The sequence below is a fragment of the Micropterus dolomieu genome, linkage group LG19 (assembly GCF_021292245.1).
Source record: "Micropterus dolomieu isolate WLL.071019.BEF.003 ecotype Adirondacks linkage group LG19, ASM2129224v1, whole genome shotgun sequence".
In the NCBI taxonomy this organism is placed as follows: Eukaryota; Metazoa; Chordata; class Actinopteri; order Centrarchiformes; family Centrarchidae; genus Micropterus; species Micropterus dolomieu.
The window spans coordinates 7,613,960-7,625,310 of record NC_060168.1 but is presented as its reverse complement, the minus strand read 5'-3'; the positions used below and the strand labels follow the sequence as shown (position 1 = coordinate 7,625,310).

Below are 11,351 nucleotides of genomic sequence, written 5' to 3'. Positions count from 1 at the left end.
TGCTCTTACTGAGGGAAGGAGGTTGTTGGCCAAGATCTCGCGATACATGGCCCCATCCATCCTCCCCTCAATACGGTGCAGTCGTCCTGTCCCCTTTGTAGAAAAGCACCCCCAAAGAATGATGTTTCCACCTCCATACTTCACAGTTGGGATGGTGTTCTTGGGGTTGTACTCATCCTTCTTCCTCCAAACATGGCGAGTGGAGTTTAGACCATAAAGCTCTATTTTTGTCTCATCATGTCCTTCTCCCATTGCTCCTCTGGATCATCCAGATGGTCATAGGCAAACTTCAGACGGGCCTGGACATGCGCTGGCTTGAGCAGGGGGACCTTGCGTGCGCTGCAGGATTTTAATCCATGATGGCGTAGTGTGTTACTAATGGTTTTCTTGTGGGACTGTGGTCCCAGCTCTCTTCAGGTCATTGACCAGGTCCTGCTGTGTAGTTCTGGGCTGATCCCTCACCTTCCTCATGATCATTGATGCCGCACGAGGTGAGATCTTGCATGGAGCCCCAGACCGAGGGAGATTGACCGTCATCTTGAACTTCTTCCATTTTCTAATAATTGCGCCAACAGTTGTTGCCTTCTCACCAAGCTGCTTGCCTATTGTCCTGTAGCCCATCCCAGCCTTGCGCAGGTCTACAATTTTATCCCTGATGTCCTTACACACCTCTCTGGTCTTGGCCACTGTGGAGAGGTTGGAGTCTGTTTGATTGAGTGTGTGGACAGGGGTCTTTTATACAGGTAACAAGTTCAAACAGGTGCAGTTAATACAGGTGATGAGAGGAGAACAGGAGGGCTTCTTAAAGAAGAACTAACTGGTCTGTGAGAGACGGAGTTCTTACTGGTTGGTAAGTGATCAAATACTTATGTCATGCAATAAAATGGAAATTAATTATTTAAAAATCATACAATGTGATTTTCTGGATTTTTGTTTTAGATTCGGTCTCTCACAGTTGAAGTGTACCTATGATAAAAATTACAGACCTCTACATGCTTTGTAAATAGGAAAACTTGCAAAATCAGCAGTGTATCAAATACTTGTTCTCCCCACTGTACAGAGCAATTATTGGAGCTTTGAAGGGCCACATATATTTAATGTTGGTGATAAATCATAATGTAATAACGTTTTTTTAATCCAAGATATATTAGATTATTCCAATTTTATTAACAAAGAAGCAGTTATGTATATATTTATTTTTACAAAGCCTTCGACAGTGTGGAACAACCATTAATAATGAAGCTTTACTTCATTTTGGAAAATTTTGGAAAAATTTCAGAAACATGGTTCACACACACATCAGTGTCTCTTTTGGTAACGGTAGTTAACCTCGTTTTGATATCAAATTTTATTTTGAATTGCTGCTGACTTTTTTTTACCAATACACTGCAGAAGATGCTGAAGGTATGAAAATAGGAGAAAATAAGTTAATCATTTTTCAACTAGCTAATGATGCCTGTTTATATTTTTAAAGAATTAAGTGCCATTTAGGTCTTACAATTAATCAGAGTCAATGTGATATTTTAACAGTACATAGTACATCATTGTGATAAGACATCAATAAGTTGTGTAGCGGTAAGAAGAGTATTAAGCAGTGTTTGTCTAAACCATAGGTCTAAATGTAATTGTCAGTAGTTTTAAATGCCTAATTTGTTTGTGTCTGGTGGTCTATTTCTGTTATCTTGTAATTTTAAGTGGAATAACCTGCCACTCAAGCTTTACTGTTTTCACAAACAGGCTCTTGAAGCTTGAATTCTTGCTTTCGAACATAATGTTTCTCCACATTCATGCATGATATGGAATGATCAGCATGTATTGTCCAGAAACAAGTTCAAATACATAAAATATGTGATTGATAAAGGTGTAATCTTTGTCTGAAAGTTTGGTAAGACCCTAATACATTCCTCATTCCAAATAAAATAAAAGACGTTCACATGAATATATTAAATAGATACTACCCTTGTAATAAAATATTACATACATTTAAAGTAGAAATTTCTCCAGTCTTTCTGTAAAACAGAAATTGAATCAATTTCTCACTTATTCTATATTTAATCTTAAGAGTTCTGGGTTATTATAAGTTTTATTAGATTAACACCAATATTAGAAAGACATACTTTTGTTTCTGAATTGTAATACTGGCTCACAAACTACATATAATGCTCTTAAGCTTATCTGTCTTGTCGGCAATATCACATCCATAAGGTTAGGAGCTTCCAACAGCACAACTTATATCTGTCAGTTTTGTGTTGAATTACAGTATCTCTTTCTCTCTGCTTCTAAGACTAACAAGAAAGCTATTAAAAGACCTCTCAAATAATCGATAAAATGCTTAAGATATATCGTATACGTCTAATTTCTCGTACATTTTGATGTTGTCTACGTTTTTTGTTTTGTTTTATGTTTTTTTTTATTACGTTTGATAATGTGGTTGTATGTATTAAAATGAGTGTCAAAATTATTTTTCAATGTGCTCAGCTAAAATATATATTTCTTTGTCTCTTCGGGTGGCTGTGGCTCAGGAGATCGAGCGGGTTGCCTGTTAATTGTAAGGTCAGAAGTTCAATCCCCAGCTCCTCCAGGCTGCATGTCGAAGTGTCCTTGGGCAAGATACTGAACCCTGAATTGCCTCTGGTGGCTGTTCAAGTGTATGAATGTGTGTGAATGTTAGTTTCTGTTTGAGCATTTAGGCTCAGTGTGTGAATGGTGTGATGTAACGTAGAAGGTGCTATACAAATACGGAGCGCTTACACGAGCGCTTGTTGTATATAACAACAAAAAAAAGTGCATCATTTGGGACAAATGTTATTTAACAGTGACTTCAACTGGAATGTGTTGCTCATGGGATTATACATGCTAGATAGCCTAAATTAACTAGATCTAGAAAGCTATCTATGATGCCAGCTTAATGCACTGGCTGCACCATTCAGCCACATGCCAGCAGTAATTCTGAAATGGCCTTTCCTTTTTTTTTTTTTGTCAAAGATTCTGAACTAAGGAAAGCATGAGATATAGCTGTCAGATGGAAAGATTGTGAGCATAATGAAAAGTTCTCCATAGGTTTCATTAATTTTGTATTGTTACGTTATACTATAAGTATATTGTATTATTTTATATTATAATATTGTATACAGTATCTGAAGTGAATTAAAGATGAAAATAAAATTTGTGATATTGTGTAATGGCAAAGGTCCAGCCTGCAGAAATGAAGTTATCATGTGCATCTTGGGGTGTACGGATGAACTGACTGGATGTAGCCTACTTCTCTTTACTGGAGTCGTGGGAACAAAAGATTAAAAAGTCCTTATAATTTTATCAATAAATTGATTTAATTATTTCTAATAACTGTAAAATTTAGAGTTAGTTAGAGGGCCTCTATCTTCCCACTCATCAGGTGTCACCGCCCATTACGATGAAGTCTGCAGGGTGGATCGTGTTCAGCTGTGATCAGCATTTAACCAGTGACCAATTTAAGAAAATATGATTTTAATCTTTTTCTGTCGCGTCCTGTCCCCCCTCCCCTCTCCGTCACCGCTGTCCCTGTCTGATGACGTAGTGTTGTCGGTGTTTACCATGGCGGCTGTCTGTTAATTGAAAGGAAAATGTGGGTTTTATAGCTGCAAGAACAGTCATAGTTTAACGGGAAAAAAGTCAGAAGATATTTCGTTCAGAATGACCAACAGAACATCTTATTTTTATGACCCAGACGTGGGCAACTTTCATTATGGTGAGTTTGGTTATCGCAGTGAACAGGCCGACAAAGGGTACATGGTGCTAATGTGCTAGCTACATGCTAACAATTTAAGGGATGGGTTTTATTTTATTTTTGTTTAAGTTTGAGCATTTCACGCCCTGTCGGTGCATGTGGAGATCTGTTGTGCTGTTTTTCACTGTAGCACAATGTCATATTCATTGTTACATTTTGTACAAATTCCCCAGCATCTGGCTTGCGTAGCAAAGTTAGCTAACGCTGGGTTAACGTTAGTTATCTGGATTGACAGTTCTCAAAATGTTCCTGTCGCTCTGTGTTCGCTGTCTGTCTGTTTCGACTTTTCCTGAGACGTCTATGTACTTCCTTCAGTAACTGTAACAGTTTAAATTAATCAGGATGCAGCAATTAGAGATTAGTTTACAATAAGAGTTATGCTGCTTTGAAAAGTCAAACTTTAATACTCTGATGATAAAAATATGCAGAGCTGAAGGTGATTTATTATATGGACACAGCATGCTCACATGTTATGATTGTTCTTATGTAGTTTGTATGATGCTTTGTCAATATTGTTGTTATACATTCATGCCAATAAAGCTCATTTGAATTGAATTGAATTATACTTAATACTGTTATTGCTCGATTGATTGATATTATTATGGAAATAAAGAATAACTGTACACTATCTATAAAGATGTAGCCTGCTGTTTTAGTATATTTAACAACTTTTCTGTGGTTAGTGATTTAACCATCATTATGCACAATGGGCTCTTAGATTTTTTATTTATTAGTCTGCTTGGTGTGGTCCTGAAATTAAGATGACTTATTTATATATTGGGCACGTCATTCTAATACACTATGAATGCGTTGCTGTCTCTGCCAGGTGCTGGCCACCCCATGAAGCCTCACCGTTTGTCCCTGACTCACAGTCTGGTTTTGCACTATGGACTCTACAAGAAAATGATGGTAAGCAGATTTAGATTCAGTTTTCACACTGAAATAACATTTGCTCACCCTTTTGATTCATTTTTTTTTTTAAACCTCACTAAAATCAGGAGTTTTTAAATATGCAAAATTTGAACTAATTATTATTATTTTTCCTTATTAGGTGTTCAAGCCATACAAAGCATCTCAGCATGACATGTGTCGGTTCCACTCTGAAGACTACATAGACTTCCTACAGAAGGTCAGCCCCAATAATATGCAGGGCTTCACAAAGAGCCTCAACACGTTCAATGTCGGAGATGACTGGTGAGTATTACTGTTTTTCATGAAAATGGTTGATGTGGAAAATATTAATGCCTAAATTGTTAAAGAGGTGGTATTGTGCTTTTTGGCTTTTTCCCTCTCCTTTATTGAGTTATATATCTTTTTTGTGCATGTAATAGGTTTGCAAAGTGAAAAAGCCCAAAGTCCAGCCCAAAGGGAGTTCCCATCTCCCACAGAAAACACAGAAAAGCTAAATGCGCCTCATATAACGCTCGCCAAGCGGCTACTCCGACACGCCCTCAAAAACACCGGTGGAAAAACGCTGAGCTGCAGCACACACCTCCTCTCCCTTCCAAACACTAGCTACCCTCCAAGCAGTCAGTGGACATGAAGTTGTTACTGTGACGTAGAGACAGAGCTCAGTTAACACCTTATGGATGAAAGATACATTTGTTAAAAATGAATAACTCATCATTCTGAAACTCTTGCTCCAACAAAGCTGTGTTTAGCGGCTTCTCGTTGACCCGCCCTTCTCTGCTTCTGATTAGCTAGTAGTCCTTAACTAGGAACTGCACATGTGCAACTCCCAACAAAGATCATTTAGAGACAAGATGTATCACTCCGTAGCTAAAACGAAACCTTCAACACAAGGTGAAAAGAGTAACTGCAGAAATGTGCAGTATGGGGGAAAAAATATGTTTTTTTGAAAATTAAACCATCTAAACCTGTTCTGGTACAATCCCTAAATAAGATTTTGAACCTTAAAAATGAGCATAATACCACCTCTTTAAATATTTTGACGCTATTGCAATTTACTGCACAGTCATAGCGCAAACAAATCAGTATTTAATATCAGGTTCTGGGTCATTTCCTTTGTATCCAGGACAATTGAATATCTCATAATTTTTAAGCAGTGCTATTGCTCTTCTTACTCCCTTGAAACATTAGTGATCAGTCAAATGCTTAAATGCCTGTATTCTCCACCCAGTAACTATTCAGTTGACTATCGCTGTTTAGGGCTGCGCCTACGGATTATTTTAATAATGGATAAATCTAACAACTAGTTTACTGATTATTCTAAAGGCCTTTTTTTATTACTCAATTCATACAGCAATGAATCTATCAAATAAATATCAAACACTTGTCTTAATTAATATTTTATTCTGTCATCCTGGAAAAGAGGCATATAAAGCATATTAGAATAATGATAAAAGTGGCATATCTTAAAATGAGTCTTATTTCAATGTCATTGCTGTGTTATTATATTTATAATAATAATAACAACAGACCCTATTTGTTAGATGGTCAGAAAAATACTGGACCTCATATTCAAAAGGCCTGCTCTGACACAGATTCATTTTAACACTCTGGGTGAATCCTTTCACTAAGCTGAAGAATCAGAATTTTTACTTGAGTTACTTGACTTGAAATTGTTCGGACATGGATTCATTTCATTGGGGGCGAAGAAGAAACAATTAAAAATCAATTTTAAGTGAGTACTGCTAACAGAAACAGGTTCCTTGAGTTGATAATCCTAATATACCCTGATTGTGTGTTACGCACGGTGATATATTTTTGTACGTTCCTTCAATGATGTTGATTATGTCGATGAACTGCCCCAGCCCTATCACTCTCAGAGGAGTGACTAAACCATAATTAAAACATTTTTCGCCTGTGTGTTTTTGTTTCAGTCCTGTGTTTCCAGGTCTTTTTGAGTTTTGCTCAAGATACACAGGAGCCTCCTTACAGGGAGCTACACAGCTCAACCACAAGGTAACTTAGACACACACACACACACAATTTGGTGCAAACACACATGATTGAAGTCAGTGAAAATCAATAGTCTGTGCCATTCAAGCAGTTTCCCTGCCACAAGCATCGTAGGTACTGATTTAGTTGTTGTTATCATTTTAGTTGCTGCCATGTTAACTTACTGTTCTACTCTGTGGTGGTTTAGCAGATGATCCCTGAATCACTGGGCGTCCCACCTTCAGACAGTGTTAACACTTCATGGTTGAAACAGCAGCAACATGGCTGCAGCACTGCTGGCAGGCCGCTCGTGACCACAGAGTCATGGTGACTTAGTGATCTTTAGTTGATAGTGATTCTACTTTGTTTTCCAGATCTGTGATATTGCCATCAACTGGGCCGGAGGGTTGCATCATGCCAAAAAGTTTGAGGTCAGAACAAAGTCCTGTGTATTGCTCATTCCTCTCTGCTAAATGCATTTAATCAAGCTGTGAACGTGTTAAAGGTCTAAAATGAGTTTTCTGTGCAGGCATCTGGATTTTGTTACGTCAACGACATCGTCATCAGTATACTGGAGCTACTCAAGTAAGAGGACGCTCCTCTAAATAACCCTCAGCAAACATTTGCTCCATCTGTTTCTCTCTTTACGACTGTGTGTGTGTGTTACAGATACCACCCTCGGGTTCTGTACATCGACATCGACATTCACCATGGTGACGGTGTACAGGAAGCCTTTTACCTGACTGACCGCGTCATGACGGTGTCCTTCCACAAATACGGGAACTACTTTTTTCCAGGAACCGGTACGAGCTGTTTCCTTTTGTTTAATTTTTGCACAGATTCTGAACGTGCCGTTCATCTGCATGGCTGGTTTAGATGTACTATAAACAGACAGCTAAGCTAAGCAGAGGAACCGAAAACTAAGCAATAGTGACTTAAAATATTTGTTGTTGTGTTTCCAACATTTCCAACATTTGTAGAGAGATAAATCCCCAACCCTGCACATTTCTGATTTGATTTCTTAACATTTTGGTTCAAAGGAGGTGTGCTGCTTCAGTACAGTATGTTATTAATGTGTCATCTCTGTACAAGTGTGTATTAATACTCTCTCTCTCTCTGTGTTTGCTGCAGGCGACATGTATGAGGTGGGAGCAGAGAGCGGCCGGTACTACTGCCTTAATGTTCCTCTCAGAGATGGCATCGATGACCAGAGTGAGTTGACTTCCTGCGCACATTTAATTATTGAAATGTATAAAATAACTGTAATATTATTGTGTTGACTGTGTCGGTAGCTCTGAAGATAAATACCGCTCTGAACTTGTCATCATATGAGCCACGGCCAACGCGTGTGTGTGTGTGTGTTTATGTGTTCCAGGCTACAGGCAGCTGTTCCAGCCGGTTATTAAACAGGTGGTGGATTTCTACCAGCCGACCTGCATCGTTCTGCAGGTCAGCGAGTAATTCTGAGTCTCTTAATGCAGCGTTTATCTGTTTTATTAACACCCGCCATCTCGGCAAATGGACCGTTTACTGTGCACGTGTGAGAAAATGACAGATGCCTCTGTTTCAGTGTGGTCAGGGGGCTATTATCACATTATAAGGCTGTGTATGTAATCACAGGATGATTGTTAACACATTTGAAGCCTGTCTGTTGTCCTTCTTCCAGTGTGGAGCAGATTCCCTTGGCTGTGACAGATTGGGCTGCTTCAACCTCAGCATACGAGGACATGGGTGAGACTGACTTATCTGAAATAGCCGTTTTCCAGTTAAGGTGAAGCGCTTAGCTTCAAAAACTGTGGGTTTTTTTAAAATTTTTTATCCTGTATCACGAAGCCAGTTCAGCTCAGTCCGATGAACAAGCTATAAATATGTGGAGCACATGAGAGAGAATGTCATGAATATCAATGTTTGCCATTGTGAGCCACCCTGGTTAAAAGTGAGCCAGCTTTGGGCTGAACCTACAGCTGAGTCCAAAGATGATTCTCACTTTCGCGATACAGAGCTCAGCTCAGACCATAGTCATCAGTCCTCTTTTACAAACACACGCCTTCTGTGTGCACGGTACAATACATTTAGTCACCTTTAACATAAAGTAATGGTGACACAGGGGTTTAACTTGTCCATTAAGGTGTGTGTGCGCTTTGCACTCTGTCTCTCAGTGAGTGTGTGGAGTTTGTGAAGAGTTTTAAGATTCCTCTGCTGGTCCTGGGAGGAGGAGGATACACTGTGAGGAACGTGGCTCGCTGCTGGTAAGTCCGACACTCAGTGTGGTGTTAATGGTCAAAGAGGCGAGGGGGGGGTTACATGTCCCGAGGATATTCATGAGCTGGGCTTTATTTCAAATAACGGCTGTTTTGTTCCGTTGTAGGACCTTTGAGACATCTCTGTTATTGGATGAATCCATCAGTGACGAACTGCCTTACAGTGGTGAGTTGTACTTAAATATACCAAAGCTCTCTGTTATTATGATTTTGTATATATGCTGCACCTCAGTGCCTTCCTGTCGTGTGTTCCTGTTGCCCAGAATGGCTTCAGTAGTAGAGTCCTGTTGTGTTTTTGTGGGTGGCAGAGAAAATGCATTTGTGAGCATTTTCAATTTTTAGTGCCATCTGTTGGAACAACGTGATTTTTCACAACGGAGAGAAACCACCTCTGACTTCTTTCCGTCCTCCTCTCGTTTCTGTCGTCTGCAGAGTATTTTGAGTACTTTGCTCCAGACTTCACGCTGCACCCTGATGTCAGCACCAGGATTGAAAACCAGAACTCCAGACAGGTGAAACACCACGCCACACCAATTAGTGACAGTGTTATAGTAGCATAGTCTACAGGACCCGAGAAAGTGTTAGTTACCTGCAGTATCTCACAAAAGTAGGTGTTCGGCCTAATAAATCAAAAGACCGATTAAATTTTACCGAACAATTACGTTAACATGTCGGCAGTGTGGAAGCATTTTAAAGTGTCCGAGAAAGAAACAAACATCGTAGTTTGCAGACACTCTTCTGCTGAGTGTGCTTTGAGAACAGCCTGTGCATCGTGTTCCAGTTGTTTCTTGAGCCGTGTACATGTCGTTGCAGTACTTGGAGCAGATCCGTCAGACAGTGTTTGAGAACTTGAAGATGTTGAACCACGCACCCAGCGTCCAGATCCATGACGTTCCCTCCGACATGCTGAGCTACGAACGCAACGATGAGCCTGACCCCGACGAGAGGGGGGGCGAGGAAAACTACACCAGGTCAGTAATCTGGGATACCCCCGGGCTGAGGCTAAAACGAGTGCGAGTTGTTTTACTGTGAGTTTTTTTGCATATCTAACTGGCTGTCAATAATGTCACTTCCTCAGGCCGGAGGCGGCCAATGAGTTCTACGATGGCGACCACGACAACGACAAAGAGAGCGACGTAGAAATTTGACCAATGAGAGGAGCGGAGCTTTCCCTTGCAGCATTCTGGTTGCAACATCACATCATCACTGCAGATTTAACAGAAACTTCTGGAAGCACTGAGAAGACCGTCAAGCTCTGCTCATTTTCTCAGTAGATTCTGTTTTAAAAAGTCCTCAATCAGCCGTCCTTCACGCTGACATCATGGTTGTTCCATCACGCTTCAGAGCAGAGGTGACGTGAGCACCAGAGCCTCGTATATAATGTCACTGAGTACATCTCCACACGTGGCAGGATTCCTATTTCTGTTTGGGTCAGTACATGTCACATCATAATGCTGAACACTGAAACATGTATCAGCTGTGTTGCGTTTATAATAGGATGTTCTTGAATCTTGAATTTACAAACACTGTCAGCTATAATCAGAACTCAAAACTTCCTATTCTGTACATGCACATGAACAGTGAAATAACTAGATATTTTTTATTTTTCCACCTGTAATATGTTCCATATTATCTTGGTAATGAAATGTATTTGACCTTTGAAACATGAAAATGTCACCTTCAAGTAATTATAATTGTTTTAATCAGCCGAATTTAACTTAGCAGCAATATGTTTATTTTGGTTTTAGGACTCAGCTTAAGCAATTATTTTTCCCCTCACACATAAAGGAGACACGTGAAGGCAGAAACAGTTTCTACAAGGTGTCATTTCATCTTACATGACATGCGCATGTGAGAAGCTGTTCAAGTGTCTGTCACACATAAGCCAGGAACAAATGATTCCAACCATAACACTTCATATTTTACCCCTTTCTTTCCGTTTTTAAATCCCAGCATTATCCATGTGCCTTACAGCTCTGAAAGAGTCAAGCCCTGGTGTAGAGCTGGGCACTTTCACATCACCTATCATTTTAACTCGACAGCGATGTGCATTTCTGGACTTGAGCTGATCCAATCAGCATTCCTTTCTCTTCTGCGTCCTCTGCTCGTTACTGTATATACACGTAGAAATGTATAAAACTGTGAGTGTGTTTATAACGTAGAGGACAGCTGTGGCCACGAGGCTGGTAGTTTGGTATTAAAACATTTCGCACTGAAGGTAGTTGATCCAGTGATCAGGCGTCAGAGTGCCAGGCCGTCACTGAGGAACTTTATTGAAATAGGATCATAACGGATGTACATTAATGGCTGAACTATTTCTACCATCTGCCAGTCCTCTTTTAACCAGAAACATGTTTTGTGTGATTTTTTTGATATTGTCTTCTACTTTTGTTTTTAATAAAAAGACCAAACTGTAACACCTG

General features: G+C 39.7%; 1 protein-coding gene across 1 annotated transcript; it reads left to right on the top strand.

Moving 5' to 3' along the window:
- Positions 1-3,532: 3,532 nt before the first annotated feature.
- Positions 3,533-11,345, top strand: hdac3 (histone deacetylase 3). Its single transcript, XM_046031293.1, has 15 exons — positions 3,533-3,727; positions 4,593-4,675; positions 4,818-4,960; positions 6,610-6,691; positions 7,042-7,098; positions 7,197-7,252; positions 7,337-7,470; positions 7,799-7,879; positions 8,043-8,116; positions 8,334-8,398; positions 8,827-8,916; positions 9,036-9,094; positions 9,361-9,440; positions 9,742-9,899; positions 10,007-11,345. Exons 1-15 carry the CDS (start codon positions 3,673-3,675, stop codon positions 10,074-10,076), a joined length of 1,287 nt encoding a protein of 428 aa, XP_045887249.1. The 5' UTR covers positions 3,533-3,672; the 3' UTR covers positions 10,077-11,345.
- Positions 11,346-11,351: the final 6 nt, after the last annotated feature.

Bases quoted from the DNA above. Each gene is read 5' to 3' on its own strand.
- hdac3 (XM_046031293.1), top strand. From the start codon at position 3,673: ATGACCAACAGAACATCTTATTTTTATGACCCAGACGTGGGCAACTTT. The intron at 7,253-7,336 runs GTAAGAGGACGC...TGTGTGTTACAG, and splicing joins AGTATACTGGAGCTACTCAA to ATACCACCCTCGGGTTCTGT. The intron at 8,917-9,035 runs GTAAGTCCGACA...GTTCCGTTGTAG, and splicing joins AGGAACGTGGCTCGCTGCTG to GACCTTTGAGACATCTCTGT.